The sequence below is a fragment of the Barbatula barbatula genome (genome assembly GCF_947034865.1).
Source record: "Barbatula barbatula genome assembly, chromosome: 8".
NCBI classification, from domain to species: domain Eukaryota; kingdom Metazoa; phylum Chordata; class Actinopteri; order Cypriniformes; family Nemacheilidae; genus Barbatula; species Barbatula barbatula.
In genome coordinates, this window is record NC_136771.1 from 23,995,229 (window position 1) to 24,013,449 (window position 18,221).

The following is an 18,221-nucleotide window of genomic DNA, read 5'->3' on the forward strand; positions in this document are numbered from 1 at the left end:
TGTTGGTATAATAAAACTGAAAGAGACTTTAATGGTTAAGGAGATTTTACCACTAGAACTCCAAACTAATTCATTAAAATCATTTTATCAATATATTGGTGACACTCAAATTCAACAAACTCACAAACCGAACAATAATCATAACTAATCAGATCAATAAAACCCCTGTCAAGTACATTCTGTGCGAGATGAGTCGGGTTAAGGCAGTTACTGTGGGGTACTACAGACTACAGGTATAAAGGGAACTCCAGAGTAGATCGATTAATGGCACAGTCCCTACACAAAGCCTTTATCTGGGACAGGCCACAGAAGATTCTCCCCGTCCAGATCAATGGCTTCATACAGCTGGATCACTTTTCATTGACTGTAACAGCTCCTGAATCCTATATACCACATCTGCCGTACTACACCAGATGTGGACAGCAGTGAAGTCTTTAAGTACATTTCAAGTGTCTGTAGTGCGTGTACTTCACTACAGTACAATTCATACCTTTTACTCCGCTATACATTTGATAAATGCATTTTTTAGATTAAGTGCATTAAACATCTAGTACTTTCTTACTGTCACTCAAGTATTTCTACTCAAAACTTTTACTTGAGTAAATGCAAGAAAGAAAAATATCTTTTATGTATTTATGTATTTAAGTACTCCTTGTACTTCAACAGCATCTTGACCAATAAATGGTTAAATGTTTCGCAGCCGCTCTAATAATCTTTCGAATCCATGGACGCTGGTGGATTCCAGCTTGTCCACGGTTGCTCACCGTCTCATGGGATAAAATCACCTCTGCAAATCAAAACACCATCAGCAATAGCGCCGAGTAATGAGATTCTACCATCGGTCGAGTGAGGGTTCAAAAGAGAGAGAGAAATGCTAGATAAAACGCAGCTAATTACTCGGGCAATCGAGCCAATGAGTTACTGAGTCAGCTGTATGGCTGGTCTTTCGCTTATTTACATTTAACAGCTCGCGCTTCAGCTCTCTCATTACGAGCAAGTTACGACTCACCCATCTTCAGATCAGTGGAGCGGCAAAACAGAGATTAACCTTGCATTTCACTCACCTTTGCAGGTCAGAAATGACTTAAGTGTCTAGCATATCAATGTAACCTAAAAAGCTTTCGTGTCTGAACATAAGAAGTGTTTACCTTTATACATTCGGCAGATGCCTTTATCCAAAGCGATTCGTTTTTCATTCAATTTCATTAATGCCTTAAGACAATCTTACCAATATGGTACAGCCCGATCCAGTCGGTGGCATCCACTTCCTCCTTGATATCCCAAGAGATGACCATGTTTTGTCCCCGCCCGAGCGTGAACTGATACGTCGAGGCTGTTAAAGACGAACGGCTATCCGACGTGACCAGGTCGGTGTCGCTGTTGGCCCTCTGCAGGCCCATCGGCTCCGGGGCTCCTCCTCTGGAGCTTCCCACATTTCCAGAAGCACCCTGCGCCGAGAGGGTGCGGAGATTTTCGGGGCTCAGCGTGTAGCGCATGTGTGGGCTTCGCCGCCTCACCACAAGGAGATGTTCACGGGCCGTCGTGGTCGTGCCGGTAGCCATGGTGACCTGGGTAGAGGGGTGGTGGGGGGAGGGGGGAGGGTGATGAGGAGGGGCGGGGTGGGGACGGTAGCGGGGAGGGAGGACTGCCGTGGCCAGCGAGGGGCGAATGGTGGAGGTCGGGCTGAGGTGGGATCAAGAAATAGGTGCAAAATGGCAAAAAAAAGGGGTAGGGGCTTGAGATTTGGGTTTAGGGCCGAGATGGGCAGACTAACCCACAGCTCTAGTATGCAGGTTCTTTCACTCAGTTCGCTGGAAGTGATGTTTGGCATCAATAAATGTCTCCCCTTTCAAATACCAAACATGGTTGGGGTATCTTTAATGCATCCAATCAAGAATAAAAAACCGAGCTGGGTCTACAAAACCCAACTCACAGAGTCAGATCTCTCAGAGGTCCATATTTAAAGTCTCAGAGGTATCATAGTGTGAAAATATGGTTTTAAAGGAATGTGAAGCGTCTCAGTATCGTAACCCACATTGCTGTGCAAGTGAAAATGAATCACCTGCTACTGGCATTGTTATTTCCTTTCAGTTAATGCAGGCTGGTTTTCTCCTGTCCATTTGTAAGAACTGAAGAGAATAACAATTAGATTGGAGATAGAACCTGATCTCCGTTTTGCCTTGAGATCCAGGAATCGGGTTGAGACAGGGATGGGCTCCACGCTGTGGTTGTCAATGGGAGGATGTTCATGAAAGAAGAATGGTACCTAGAAGAGAAGGGAGGAGAGGAAAAGGAGTAAATAATTGGATTCTGTCAATCAGTTACCCATCTTGCAAATCCGAGGCCCCTGAACAGGTGGGTCCCCTAGGCTGCAGCCTCGGCCCGCCTGTGCGTTAATCCGCGCCTGATTTTGTTGAATCTTGTTATTTATTTAATCGACTTATTATTTGCATAGAGTTCTCTGTCATTGTTGCTGTAACACCAGTGAGAAATTCCCATGAAAGGCTAATTTTCCAAAAGATGGCTAAGTCACCTCAAAACTAGCATGATGAGGCACAATCAAATCTAAGAGTAAGAGAGTTAAACATAGGGAGTGGGACATGTGTTTTTTCAAGTACAAATGAATGTACAAAACGTATTAATGGCTACATCGGGTGGATTTTTGCATTTGGTTTGTGACCATGACCATTGTGAAAATGACCCGATAACAAACCAAAACAAACTAGCAACCAGTTAGAAAAGAGGTTCTCAACACCGGCACGCAAGAGTTTAGCGCAAATATTGGCAACTGCACAGCAATGCACCAAAAGCAATTAGAACGCAACTGCATAGCATCCAACACATTTTCTAAAATCCCAAACTGTTTTTCGAGTCTCTAAATGTATACATCTCTTGACTGGACCAATTCTACTGCCGCTGCAACCTGAGCAGCTTCATAGCGGCTTCAACCACACTCAGACATCTCAAGATCTCGACATCCCATTAGAGTAAACCAACTGTCAACTATACTAGCCACAGATGTCAATAAAGTGTTATATGTCGTCTTAAAGGGATAGTTCACCCAAAAATAAATATTTACTCAAATGATTTCATTTTTTTTACTAAGTGTTGGAACAACCAACATTTTTTGGGACGCACTGTAGTTATGCAATTCCTAATCATAAGTCTCTGCTCCATCCGTCTCTGTTTCTCCTCATATCTTCATCTCTTTGTATTTGAAACAATAGCCGTACCCTTTTTAAACACAGTACAAAGAGTAAACGTGACTACTGCAATACTACAAAATCCAGCATGTTTTTTGTGACATGTTAAAACTTTGTGTTGTGAATGTGGCTGAGCTATAAAAACATGGATGTGAGGAAGCAGAAGTTGAGGAGGTCCCGACGGGCGGTCCGCTGCTTATGTAACCGGCATGCTGTTACTCTCCCACACATTACTGCGCTGCATTGTTTAAAATCTGACAGCGAGACGCTTTCCAGGGAAATGTCACAGTCAATGGAACAGACGACAGGTGGGGTATGTTTGCCCGTCCGTGAGGTGCATGTGTATGGGGTTGTTATTCCGCAGTGTCGTAAGAACACAGCAAGCAATTCAGACAAACCTATCAACATGTGCCAAGATCAACATCTTAACGTACTTATCTTTACGTGTGTTCAAGTCAAACGCCTTGTTTGGGATGTTTCGGAAAACCAGATGACATCTATTGTTATTTCTTTTCAGTTCAATTTTAAAATAGTTTTGCTTAGTTTTGTTTTAAAGGTTAATGAGCAATCGTGTTAAATAATCGGGATCTCAATATTGGCCAAACAATCTCGATTATGAATGGTGTCATAATCGAGCAGCCCTAGCATATTTACACAGTTTTAATAAATAAACTTACATTTTATCCAATGCAACTTATTGTGCATTCAAGCGATGCATTTTCAATCGATACAGTGTAGGATTTTTTTTGTACAATTAATAACAGAATGAGAAGCTTTACAAATTCTGATGCGACTTCTATGGTCTTCCCTTGAGATCTCCTACGCTCCTGAAAGCATCATTTTGGCTGTGATTGTCTGATAAAAGCGTCACAATTGGTGGATCTAATGGAATCATAAAGGGTTGCAGACCGCCGAGAGAGCCGACAGCAAGTGTTAGATGTCTCGATTATTCCTCACCTCTGATGTGTGCGGCCTTGTGATGGTCAGCATGATATTTTCACACCAGCGTATCACAGAGACTTCACGCTGAGATACAGTCAGAAAAGCGATGCTTCAACCAAAACTAGGTCAATCATTCTCCCCGTGTCCCCGCACAGCCCAACTACACAGCGACGGAAAACTTTCAAGCTATTTAAAGAGTCAGTTCACCTAAAAATAAAAAGCCCTAAGTTGACTCCTTTTCACACATTAAATTAAAGCGAATGGGGTCCAGGGACTGTCAAGCTACAGCATTAAAAATCATGAAAAATACATTACAAAATGACACAATGTTATTTGTGACAAAAGTGTATAAACGAATAATAAAAAGTGTAGATTCATTTATAAAGCAATCGTTTACAATAAATGTTCTGTCATTATTTACTCGGCAACAGTTTATTTTGGGGCACTATTGACTTCTATGGTAGGAAACAAAGCTACTATTGTAGTCAATAGTGCCCCACAACTGTTTAGTTTCCCACATACTTCTAAATATCTTATTCTGTGTTCAAGAGAACAAAGACGTGTATACAGACCCCAAACAACTTCAGGGTGAGTACATGTTTACCCAATTTTCATTGTTGGGTGAACTGTCCCTTTAAGGCTGCGATTGGTCACTTTTGGCTCTCTATCGCCAACTCTGTCTGAAATATAAAATGGTAGGTTAATGTCATGCTACAGCATACTTGCTCAATAACTGATTTTCGAAACTGGTTTGAGAAATCTGTGACGCGAACGATCCGAGATTCGTTGGCACAAAAAAGACTTGCGTGTTGCTAACTCACGTCTTGCAAAAAGTGCCACTAAGTGAACGGATCGTTTTAGCGAACTGATTCAAGTCACTGAATCATTTGTGAATCAAATCCCCACCACTAACACACACAGAAGACGAGTCTGGTCGTTGCGTGAGGATTAAGAGGAGAATTGTTGGATTTATCGGTCACGATATTAATCCCCGTCTAAGCAGTTTTCTCATTTCATTCCGCTGTCTGCGCCTGATCCATTGATTTTTTTTTTCATCATGATCATGAGATTGTTCCACCTCTCGCAGAGTGCATATGTCTCTCTTTTCTATTATTATAATACAATCATCTTTTTCTTTTCAATCAACGAACGGTACATCCTAATTCTCTGCTTTCTATTTTACAGCTCATCTTATTGAAGCGTATGGATATTTATGCTTCCAAAGGCTTATAGGCAGATTATAAAATATAAACCACAGAAACCGTCAGTGTAAGCCCAAGTGCAGGCCGCTGGACATCTCCACTATGTTTGATGTAATGGGGGATGTCTGTTCTCCCCACAGCCTTAAGCAGGTCTCTCTGTGATTGTGATTCTTCCAGGAACTGTCAGTTCACATAAGATCCATTAGCTACTGATCTTATATCATTATCATCACCAGTCTGAAGCCTCCTGCGAGAGGTCTTACCTTTGAACCTCAGGCTAAACGCTGGCCTTGCATATATGACCAGACACTTGGAGACGCCAACAGATTATCCCGCTAAATGAGGATATCCGGGTTCAGCCCTTCATTTTGACATTACGGCATTGTATCCATGACGAACAATCGGCGGTTTACCATTAATACCATTACACAATTCCTTTACTTAGGATTTGATGTTTATATCGGAAGATAACATCCCACCAATAGAACCCAACACAGATTGACAATTTCTTTTCCAGAAAGGATGGACTTCTGGCAAGCGTCATACATGACCACAATATAAGGATTGTTATTCTTTCCTTTGATAGGATCACCTCCAGACCGGATGAGGAAATGACAACTTAAACAGATGTGATGAGTCACTCGAGAAGTATTTCAGACTTCCCTTACAAAACATTTACAATCCACCAACATGCAGTCAAAATATTTTTAGATTCCTGAGCAAAACAGCCAATCTTGCATGTGGTTCCTTTATATATTAAGTAAGAAAGACAAGGAACAAACAAACAAATAAAAGAAAAAGAAAGAAAGATAGTTAGTTATAAGGATATTGGTTGAAGTCAGCTAACGTTTTCATCAAGCTTTGTGAGCAACATCCTTGTACAATGTTCTGTGTACATTTCCCGTTGTCATGTTGAGCTTTTAGGAACACACTCCCACTTTAACACCTTCAGTGTTTATTTATACAGCCATGAGGATGACTACGCTATTAATAGATGAAGCAGCAGATCCTGAGCGCTCGTGTGGCAAAGCACTGACCCATATCTGAGACGGCTTTATGGATATCAGCAAACAATCGGCTAATGGAGCACAATAACGTGTTTGCTCATTAAAAATCTAATTTTATGATCTAATGAAAAACACAACGAACACGTCCACTACATCATCAACAAAGGTCATCGGATAAACGTCCGGGTCTTTATTGACCAAAGGGTCATAGGAGTTTGACGAACAATAGGCCGTGATGTATAGTCTATTTCAGGAACTAAGTGAATATGATGGAAGTTGTGTTTATTTTCCCTTCGGTTAAGAGAAATGTCGGGAAATAGCCTTGACCTTTATCTGTGTCCATTCTGCAGACAATGACGTACCCAGGATTGATGTCACAATTAAAACTGATCAGTAAACATGTGAATAATAACATCTAGTTTATAATGTGGTTTACAAACAGGCACATATTTCACTAATAAACCAGATTTAGTCGATTCTTAATCCGCACAATTTAAGAAAGCGTGCGTAAAGAATTACGAATTGTTTAATTCTGTAAATTACAAACTTCAAAATAATCTCCCAAATTGCAAATAAAAATATTGTTTAAGTTTGCATTAAATAAAGGTCAAAATAACAGAAAAGATCCTCTGTGTTTTTATCAAAGTCATTGCTTTGTCACTTCTGATGTTTGATTGACTCTGGACTACATTTGCGGATTTGAAATGAAAATCTATACATTCAAATAAAAACATCACATGTTTATCTTGATTCAGACTCGAGAAAAAGGTCAGAAATGAACATGTGACTGAGGAATAAATGCGACACTTATTTGTAATGACCATCATTTCTATTCAAGGCCTGGTATACGGTAGCATTTAAAATGATTTCAATTTCAATTGTGATTCTTTTCACATTCAGTGCATTATAGTTTTAAACCTTCTTTTATCAAATACCAAATAATGTTTCAAACTAGAACAAGGCAATACGCACACAGCCGAGAGGCAAAAGTCAAGCTGGAGAACAAGTGTTTTGGCATAGTTAAGATAAACACTCTCTCTTTTTCAAATCATTCTTCTTTATGACGAGAAAATGTCTCCCAGCCTGGAATAACATGACAAATGATGAAAGCTATAAGTTCAACGTAAAACCGAGATGACACACAAATAACAAACCAGATTCAAACCCACACTGCCCACGTGAATCAACACTCAGCATGTCATGGAACATATATGTACGTACATAAATAAACATCATATTTCTCATCTAACCTCATCACAACCACAGATTTAAATCCTTCCTTCTACTATACACACGAAACATATTAGCACCTTAACCACACATGGATAATGTTCTTTGTAAACAAGCGAATACGGTTATAAGCTTACAGCGTTGTGTCTTATACGGCAATGCCCTTGACTTTGAACCAAAGTGTGACAACAAGAAGAAACAGCAAACACTAAAGCGGAAATGCAAAGACAAAAAAAAACATTTCAACTTAAAATACAGTTATTTTGTATGTTTTGTTTTCTTAATGTTATTTGGTAATGCCTTACAAGAAACGATAACCTTGGTTAATGTTAATTTCTTAATATACTAATGCATTTTTCCCATTTATGAAGAGAAACTAAACTTTTATTTGGAAGAAACGTCTTTAAAAGTTCACAGAATAAAACAAAAACGATCATTTGTTAGTCACAAACCTATAAATAGCAAATTCTGAAAACTGAAAATGGTCTCCACGGCCATGTGTAACCATTACTTATTGCATGAACAATATTTTGCTGTAGAGGACGTTAAACGGTTCACATTACATATTCAAAACATTAAACAATTTCAGCATTATTGTAAAATATTACCTGTTATTTGCATTGTCCAAAATGTCCACCAAGTACAACAGAGCTTCACCGCAATTCACAATTTGCACGTATCTGCTTTCATCCGCCTACTGTATGTTGGTATTTCAAGGCCTTGCATCAACTTCGAGGTGATGCCGCAAGATTTGAACCTCCTAAAATGAAACTTCTCCACTCGTTGGCTTTTTTCCTAGATCATCTCCTCTCTTCCTTTTCAAAATGAACATGAAAGCAAATACGACTCATTTACTTTACAAAAACATGTGAACTATTTATCAGTTATTCAAAAAAATGTAAAAACTATTTGATCTTACCCCTCCCCTTCAACCACCTGTCATACACAGAACGCTTCTCATCAACCAATCAAAACAACCTGTTTTTTTTAATTTCCTGTTTAAAAATAAAATATCACATCACATCAAAGCTTAAAAACATTCAAACACTACATTACTAAACATCAATGACACTTTGAGGAAACTCACCTTGTCAATAAAAAACAGCAATACCTGATTGTTCAATATACGATTATTACAATCTGGACCTTGAAAAGTAAAATAAACTTTAATGTAGTAAATAAATACAGTAATGCCCATCATTCCAGTGAACCCTCTTATCGCAAGCCGCTATAATTTCCCTCTCCCTTCATATCTATATCTGACCGGGTCAGACCATACGCAACGTATATATTTCAGACATTCCAGTGATGTCAGACCCTATAAGTCTCTATCCCGAGCATCTGCAACTACTCTTCCAAATCCGTCTGATGTAATATCCAATAACAGTCAATGACCCGCAGAGATGAACATTCAATACTTAAATCAAGATGAAGCGTTCATTTTGGGGAACAATCCGTGGCATTTTAGACTTAAATCACAATTTTTGGGTGTGGCCGATAACACGTGGCCCTGAATAAAACCACTGATCCATCAGATATGTGTTGTATAGATTCTACAGTATGCTGGGAAATAAGTAGAGGCTAGAGACTGCTGGCATTAATGACCGAACCAGCAGCTGTGTCATGTCATCCACGGATCTGGTCTAAATAGTCCTGTTGTGGGATTTTGGAGCTGCCCTTCAAAGGAAAGCCATATGTGACCTCATTACTGGAGGAAAACTGCTCTCAAACTTTCTTTAAAGCAGCACTTCACTACAGTTGACGATTCTGTGGCTCAAACTCAAGATACAAAGGCTCGTGGGAACCCTGGAACGTGTTTTGGGCACAAAGACCGAGTTCTGGTGTAATGTTAGGATGGCACTCGTGGGAATAAGGCTTCAACAATTGAAGTTACAAATCTCCATCGACAGCATTTTGGGGTCATGGGTTCGAACCCCAGCCAATGCATGAGGAAGAGTATAGAATGGATGCACGTCAAGTCTCCAACATATATGGAAATGAGGTAAAAGCCCTGAAACGAGGTTAGTGGCAGATTTGTAAAGAATTGTTCTTGTTGAACAAGACTTTAAACCCAGAACCTGTGGCATGTGCTGAAAACAATTATATGGCATTTAAGTCTAAGAACAAAGTTGTAGCGATCGATGTCGCCTATAAAGCAATAAATGCATGAAAATGTTGGTTTTAAAGGCACGTCAACGTCCAATAAAACCCGATATTAAGCGTTTGCGTTTAAACCCCAAGTTCTTCTGTAACAGCAATAGACTGTTCAAAGAAATGTGAAAATAAATCGTCACGTACCGTCAAAAACAATCTCGGTCGTTCGGTGCGCTCCCGTAAAAACAACACACGGACGCTGATGCGCGCAGCCGAGGGCCTCCGTGACGCGGGCGTCCTCCTAAACCTTCCGTCTCAACGGTACCACAAGCCGAACGAGCCTCCCCGGAGCCACCCCAAGCGCAACAGAGATTTACTGCGCAGTGCCGGAGCGTATCCGAGCGCACGCCGCGCCTGACTGGATCCAGCCGCGTTCATCTCTTATTCATTCAGAAAGAGCTCCATACCGACTCGCGGGAGAAATGCGTGCGCGAAGCGTCACACGAGCGATGTTTCATGGGCGTTGCTTTGCATTGGTGTTGGATGAGATCCAAGGGCTGGTCGTCCGACGCTTTTGTTTGGAGACGCGCTTCGTTCGAAGCGGTTCTTCTGGATGACTCGACTGAATCGACTCGCGATCTTTCAATAATCGCACGACGCCTTCTGCAGTTTTTAACGAACGGCACGCGCGCTTACGTGTCAGGCGACTGCGCTTCGGTGTCGACGCTGCTATATTTTATATTGAATAAATGTGTGTGCACGAGCAAAATTAAGTCATGAGTTTCCTAGGTAACAATCGTACGAACGCCCGATTCCAAGTGGTAAACACGACATGCGGGAGCGCGTGAGGGAGCATAAATACTGACAGACATCTCGGAAATTCGATACTTCCCTGGATTTAGTGACGTTATAAGTGTATAGCAACATCAATAAATGATTTAGTAAAATAACACATTATACAAAACATTTATGGTATTTACGGTGTACAGCCCTTCAGTCTAGTAAGGGCTAACAGTAAGGAGCACAGTTCCATACATTACTTCCGGGTTGATGTGGGAATTATCGAATTTCCGAGAGCAGTCGAAGAGAGTACAACATCTGCATATGCTTACAAAACTTAAAAAATTAAAAGGCTCCATTTAAAAAATATTTTTCTACAGGTTGATGTGAGAAAAATGCCAAATTAGAGGATATGCAGTCAGAGAACCGTTCTTTGTAGTTTTAATAGTTTAGCTACAGAATAAACTGTAGTAAAACTAAACCTAGTACTTTCACAAGTTGTCTTTATAACTTAACATAGTGATGATCAATAAAAACTTGGTTAACTGTAAGCGTCCAGTGGTTCTTGGCTTCCACGTGCACGGCTAGCTGTGGATTATCCCACTTTTAACATGGTTATTATTTGCAAAGTTAAAGCATTTGATATTTGCGGTGTAATTTTATACGGGTGACAATTACCGTCATTTTTTCCCTGTCAAAACAAGACATTTTAGCAAATTTCTTCTTCCTTAATATTTTATTGTAAAAAATACAATTCAAGTCCTTTTATACACTTCTCTTGCTAAAGGTCAAATTTTTATATTAGATGGTTCACGTTCTCAAAGAGCAGATTTGGGTTGATAACTTCCACTGGCAATATACGTCGATGTGATTTTATGCAATACACAAATGGTTTGGCGTACCATTAAACTGTAAGCAAGCTAATAAAGGTATTCTAGTTCTCCCATAAATGGCATACAACGATAATCTCATTCAGTTCCCAAATCAAAATCAAACATTGCATACATATAATAAATAACTTTATTTAAAAATATATTGCATTTATTTTTCTACAAATAAACTGTGCATTGAAATTCAACTTTCTATAAACAATCCCATGATCCCTTGGTCAGACAGTACAGTAAGTATAAATGACTTGTCGGGCCATATCCTTGTTTCCACTGGATTGATAAATGAGCGATAAATTGTAGGCAATCTCCCTCCTCAAGTCCACCTGATCATCTTCAATTCCCTTCAGATGAAAAGCAGAGCATTTTAAATCACACATGCAGGATATTTCTACTTGAGTAATTCCAACAGTGCTTTGTGCTGCGATATCTAGCAGTTATCATTAAAGTTTGAAAAATGTCAAATAAACAAATATTAGAATTGCTGCTTTTATTTTTTAACAGGAAATAAGAAATTAACTTGAACCAAAATAAAAAAAGTTAATTAAACCTATGAAGCAATATTGCATTAATACAATGACAAATGCACGTGGCAAAATAGATTAAATTAAATTTAAATATGAAAAACCATAAAAAAAAACTTGATAGTGTAGAAAATACATGTAGAAATATGTTGCATTGCTTAAAAGTGAATATGAACTTGTTTTCTTTGCAGTAATTGAGGATATACAGTTATTTTGACCTAATTTCTGCAAATAAATGCAATGGTCTCGTATTTTTTGCCACGGCTGTTGAAATTATTTAAAAATATTATTGGAACTACGATCAAACTAATAAGAAAGTGGTGGATCATGCAGGTGTAGTACCTCCAGTTGGAGTGGAGATAAAGTGAGGGCTTTCTCATAGTAATGAAGCGCTAAATGATTGAGTCCGAGCTGATGGAGAGCCCGGCCCAGATTATACAGAGACTCCTGACAGTGACCTCTGAACTCCACATACCGCCACAAGAATGAGAAACCCTGAGAAAACAACCCAACCGACATGATACAAAATCTCAATTTACGCAGCAAATTTAGACATTATTGTACTATTGAAGGATTGTGTTTGATTTATACAGACTTAAAGATGTTTTACACTTTTACTAGTTCACTTAAACGGTTAGTTCATCCAAAAATACTGATTTTGCCATCATATGACATCCTTGACATTTATATGCAAGAATCATTTATTTTCAATTTTAAACACAACGCACCTGCACAATCACGGCGTGTCTTTTCATGACAAACCTCTGACAGGCCATGTGGAAAAATGTGAGACCAACACACAAACAATGAAGGGGATGGTTGGGCTGGTTTCTGAATGCTTGCATGTACTGACCTACTCGCAGACCAAAGGAAGAAGCACACAATAAAAGATTACATCATCATCAAACACTTGGCTGAAGTGATAGCCTTCATGTAAACGTCTCACTCATGTACAGATCGAGTTATCATACTATTAACATTCAAATGAAAGGCCCAGGAACAGGTAACGTTAAATACCGAGTGCGTGTTTGAAGGTTCCAGAAACGAGCGAGGTGTGTCCGTTAAGAAGATAGAGCGCATGGTTGTCAGGGTGCTTCAGCATGAGTCGCAGACAGAAGCGATGATGTCGGGCGTCATGAGAGTGCAGAATGACCTGGTTAAACACATTCCACAGCTGCGTCCGCTCAACGTTGTCCATTAACATCAACCTGCGACACATCAAGTATAAAGAGTTAATTAAGACTCAACATCGACAGCAAAGTCAAAAGTGTGGAAACTACAAAAACACTGTATTATGCATGCCAGGCCAGTAGTTGGCCGTGTCATTTTATAAAGAAACACGTCATGTAAACTGCCAAAGCGCAACTTTGTAAAACAAAAAGCTGACAAGTAAACGGAGAGCCAAATAGTTGTAAACATATTGGTTAAGATATTTAAAATAGACTGAGTGTCTGGTTTACTCACCTTATGTAGTTATAAGCCTTTTGGAAGTTGCGGTCGAGGAAGGCGGCGGACAGGCCGAGGTACTCCAGCTCTTTGCGTTTTACACGGTCGTCGTAGAAAGAGTAATACTCTAAAGTAGAGTCTACCAGTAATTCGGCTTCCGTAAAACGCTTCACATCGCACATCACGGCCAAACAGCGCAGTAATAACTTCCACCAGTCATCTCTGGAGAGCACGCTAGTCTTTCCTTAAAGACAAAGAGATCACGACAGTCAACTCAGTAAGCGCAGAGATAAATGCAGGGAATGTGCAACAATGTTTGAGTGTTACTGCTGTACCCTTAATATCCAAATACGCCGCTTCCTGGTCATCAATCTCCGTCAGTTTGTTCCGTGACACTTTCACGAGCTTCAGGTGTTTGACGCCAGAGGAAGTATTGGAAACGACACACACCTGAGCGCGCACCATCCCCACCTTCACAGCACAGGTGAGAATCATCAGCATTACATAGGAGTCAACCTGAGAGTCCGGCAAGAAGTCAAATACAAGAGCACAATCTGACCTTGAGAAGCATAGACAGCATGGTTAACAGAGTATCGATGTAATCATCGGTACGTCCTTGAGAGGAGAGAAGAGTCGAGCGATGCAACAACAGCTTCAGCTCCTGAAACACACACAAATAAAATTCAGCGCTTACAAAACACTGTGTCTAAATACACATACGTACGCAGGCACACACCTGCTGGGCGGCTGATGCATCCTGCGCCAGGGTTTCACTATCGTACATGGGCTCCAGGGCCTCAAGGGCCATGTTGGGTCGACCCAAACGTTGCTGGAGGGTGGAGAGCGCCAGACGGGCGTCTAAATGCAACGGAGCCATTTCAACAACTTTGCTGTAGCTCTTGACCGCCACTTCCAAGTGACCGAGCGCCTTCAGACACTCTGTAAACACAAATTACAGTAATTATCCTTCTGTTGGCATTTAAAGGATACATACATCACGCACAAACTCACTGTACAACAATATTAACAACCAGATCTTTCTTGTCTAAAAGTGTAGTCTTACTGTAGAAATCTGTAAACTTGTTTTGTTGCAGGGAATGACTGTATTGAAATGTTATTGGTCACTTTTTGAGTCAATCAATTGATCTCCTCCTACATGGGCGCTTCTCGGGCACGATGTGGATTTTATGCCCATGAACAAGCTCTTTTCTGAGCATGTTGGTTTGAGAGGGTTTATAGTAACCTGCATGTCGGAGCCAGACGACCGCGAGGTTGTATCTCTCCGAGCAGACGAGGGCGGAGAGCAGAGGAAGGGCGGAGTTATACTCGCCCTCTTCCATAAAAGCCTCGGACACGTCCAGATACAGGTCACCCAGTTCTTCAGGGCTCTGCTCCATCAGAGACGTCAACATCGACTGCAGACAAACACAAAGAAACAAGAAATGTAGATCATGCTTTAACGGAAGGGACAGCACATTCAGATGATCGTCATCCAGAAACTAATCCCTAAAGATCCTGGCGGAATCACTTACATCCAGCGGTTTAAAGACATGCTGGTGGATGAGACAGACCATCAACTTTGCTCTGATGTCCACAGGAACATCTTCAGGAACAAGCACCTCCACAATTTTCCCTAAAACATTCAAAAGGTGCATTCACACAAACATAACCTGGCTCAAAGACGACATGACTTTATTTACACACGAACCATACAGGTAAGCATAATATTTCTGGAAATTAGGAAATATATAATAAGGAAATTATATCATAAATTAATCTATTATCTAATCTAGATGTGTGATCATGTTCTTCCCAGTCATCTCGCCTGTTTCCTTTTCGCAATCTGTATTCTTCTGTTCTTCTTCATCGTCTTTTACAGGCGTCTGATCAACTGTCTTCTCCTCTCTCTTCAACACGATGTTACAAAACTTCACCAGCGCCTGCAGACACATTCATTGCATTAGTCACATAAAATATTTAAAACATTCAGTAAATGTGCTTTACAATTATCTACAGTCCTGCTGATATGAACCATAACATTACAGAGCATTCAGTGGAAAATGCAGAGAAAATGAGTAATGCTCTAACCGAGCAATAAACAACGAATGACAATGTTTTAATACAAAATATATTCTATTTGAAGTATTCTATAATACATATATTATATGTATATTTTTTATTATTATTGAATCGGATTTGTTAAATTCCTCAGATTTTTGTCATTTAGCAGATTAAGATATATGTAAATTTAAGACCACAACTATATTATCTTACGAACCCTCTGCAGTTTTGTCATTTAATTCATTCAACATCATATTTGCCAGTCTGCTCTTTACATACATCATCCTCAACCAATAGAAACCCTGGGTGGGTGGAGCCCCAAGATCTATCCCTATTACCTCCAAAGCTTTGTCGTGTTGGTGAATGGCTATGAAGAGCTCAGCAGCCATGTTGATGCACTCGTGCGAGACGAGCTCGGGATGTCTCTCCAGAGCTTCCTCCATGACTCCTACAGCCGACGGCAACTCACTGCTTTCATAGTAACTCCTGAAACAACACACACGCGCACGCACGCAAAAACTCAATACCATACAAAAACAAATACAAAAAAATTGTCACTCATAATAAAATGAATTGAACTATGATGTTACCCGGCATGCATTGCAGCATAAAGCGTTCTTTTATTGATTATAAATTTACATCAAAGTACCATGGTACACATCACACTACTCTACTATTAATACTATTTATGTATTTTAAGTGCAGTGTGCATACTTTGCCATGTCTCGAGACAGCTGCATGAACTGTTCTCCATCAGATGGCGGCAGAAGGCTGAGGATTCGCCGGTATCCGTCCATGGCCTGCTTATGCTCCCCGACCTGCTCATAGAGATTGGAGCGCTCCCACAGGTACTGAACATTACTGGTGTCATATTTAATCGCTGAAAGTAAAAGAGAAGACTTTATGTTTTTAAAGGAGCAAAAATAATCTAAGTCATTCAAAAAATAAAAGCCTGCCTTACCAACTATGGTGGACATTGGTATTTTCAGATGGCGCTGACATAAGATTAAAAGACCTCAAAGACACTTGCACAGACCTTTGGTGTAGCAGATGATGGCTTGTTTGATGTTGTCTTGCTCAAGAGACATGTCGGCCAGTTTGACCCACTCCTCACAGTCGCTGGGGTTCAGATGAGCTGCTATCAAACCAAACTGAAGAGCTTTCTCCATGTCTCCTTGATCTTCATAGATCATAGCCATTGTGGAGAACGGCTCATACGCCAGTGGAGCTGGAAGAATGAAGTCAGGTTATGCATCTAAGAGCTGAACACAAACGCAGTCATTTGGTTTTCGTTTTGATAACATTATTTTTACAGAATTACAAAAATACAATGAATCCACGTTAATGATAACAACCAACCATTTCTGTAATCGGTTTAAACACCCCTAATGACCAGTACAACTGAACCCACCTTGGCGAATGATCTCCATACACATCAGGATGGCATCCTCTTTCTCTCCTCTTGCATAGCGGATGTTGGCTTCTCCCATGAGTCCTCTCAGCGCACGTGGTAACTTACTACGATGACGCCTCTCCTACCAATACAACCAGACAAGACACCGGAAAGATTCGTGTTATGATTTGATGGATTAAAAATGTGTTTTTTACCTGTGACTTATAATATTTTTATCAAATTATTAAGCATACAATACACTTAGTACAGATAATACTTTCTCGGCTAGATTAATGGCTGCTTAAAAGGTGATGCGTCGTTGTACCCTCATCATTTTCTTGTTTTCACGGTTCAACTCCATTTCGAGGGCAAACGCGTCTCCGGGTGTGACTTCATTGCCATCGTTGTCCTCTTCGTCATCGTCATTGTCACCCTCCTCTCCAATATCCTTCCAATCCATCTTTGAATCTTCGTCATCCTCGTCCTCATCTGCTTCATCTCCATCTCCAAGCATGGAGGCAAACGCTTTCTGAACAGATGGACTGACGCCCTCTTCCGTCTTACCTGCCAGAGAACAAGAAAAAACCAAACGTATTGTGTGATTTAAAAGGATAGTCCGTCATTTCCTCACTCGCATATTGTTGCAAACCTGTATACATTTTCCTTGTTCTGCTGAACACGAAGGAAGATATTTGGAAGAATGTCAGTCATCGAACCGATCTCGTCCTCCGTTGACTTCCATAGTATTTATTTGACCTACTATGGCGATAAACGGGGGATGAGATCTGCTTGGTCGCTGTACAGGTGTATACAAATGTATACAGGTTTGCAACAATATGCGAGTGAGTAAATGATGACAGAACTGTCCCTTTAAGAGGAATGCATGGCCACAGACCAAATCATGTGTCATATAAGAGTACTGATACAATAATTGTTTGCATTGTTATAAATGTGACAGCATCCTTTGGTAAGGATCATAAACCCACATGTCATGCGTTTCCCTCGGACACATTGTGTAGAAGTGGATGGCACAGGGTCTTCTTGATCAGCTGTCTCATCTTCATCAGAAACATCTCCCTTCTCCTGCTGAAAGACATCAATGCGGTCACGTGCACAGACTAGACATTATAGAATATGAACAGACGCATCTTTAAAATATGACCTTTTCTTTCGCTATTCTCTCCTCTCTGCGCTTCTCAAACTCTTCGAAAGTGATCTTTCCCTCCAAGTAATCGTTTAGTTCAGACATTGTTGAATAAACGTCGTTTCTTCTGCTACATCGTCACTTACAAACATCCGCTCATTCGCACAGCTGCCACGTGATCGCTGTATCTCAGGTTTAAGCCAATCGGAGAGCTCGAATTCTTCTTCGACGGCGAGCGAACACAAACGGGGGCGAGGGGGTTTCAGTTGTGCTCCAGCGCTCTCTGGTGTTGAAGGAGCATAGCGCAA

General features: G+C 40.5%; 2 protein-coding genes across 7 annotated transcripts in view; both read right to left on the reverse strand.

Moving 5' to 3' along the window:
• hecw2b (HECT, C2 and WW domain containing E3 ubiquitin protein ligase 2b) overlaps positions 1 to 10,189 on the reverse strand; it is a 30,782-nt gene extending 20,593 nt beyond the window's left edge. For 4 of the 5 annotated variants that reach the window (XR_013787035.1, XM_079462823.1, XM_079462822.1 and 1 more), the window contains exons 1-2: positions 9,883 to 10,189; positions 1,229 to 2,266 (exon numbers count right to left, since the gene is read on the reverse strand). Coding sequence is in view for 4 of the 5 variants with exons in the window: in XM_079462823.1 (XP_079318949.1) it covers positions 1,229 to 1,562 (334 nt within the window). In the remaining variant the exon portion in view is untranslated. Of the gene's footprint in view, positions 1 to 1,228; positions 2,267 to 8,192; positions 8,400 to 8,503; positions 8,580 to 9,882 lie in introns of all 5 variants that reach the window. The other variant, XM_079462821.1, reaches the window with a different exon arrangement.
• Positions 10,190 to 11,460: 1,271 nt separating this feature from the next.
• Positions 11,461 to 18,094, reverse strand: gtf3c3 (general transcription factor IIIC, polypeptide 3). 2 transcript variants are annotated; one of them, XM_079462825.1, is made up of 18 exons: positions 17,932 to 18,094; positions 17,756 to 17,852; positions 17,095 to 17,333; positions 16,788 to 16,911; positions 16,413 to 16,604; positions 16,091 to 16,256; positions 15,715 to 15,862; positions 15,141 to 15,255; positions 14,848 to 14,948; positions 14,559 to 14,730; positions 14,052 to 14,254; positions 13,875 to 13,976; positions 13,651 to 13,786; positions 13,334 to 13,559; positions 12,887 to 13,077; positions 12,598 to 12,722; positions 12,212 to 12,364; positions 11,461 to 11,689 (listed from the first exon to the last, which is right to left on the reverse strand). In XM_079462825.1, exons 1-18 carry the CDS (start codon positions 18,016 to 18,018, stop codon positions 11,567 to 11,569), a joined length of 2,700 nt encoding a protein of 899 aa, XP_079318951.1. In that variant the 5' UTR covers positions 18,019 to 18,094; the 3' UTR covers positions 11,461 to 11,566. The 2 variants fall into 2 exon arrangements, with proteins under 2 accessions (XP_079318951.1, XP_079318950.1); XM_079462824.1 differs by having other exon boundaries at positions 17,756 to 17,855.
• Positions 18,095 to 18,221: the final 127 nt, after the last annotated feature.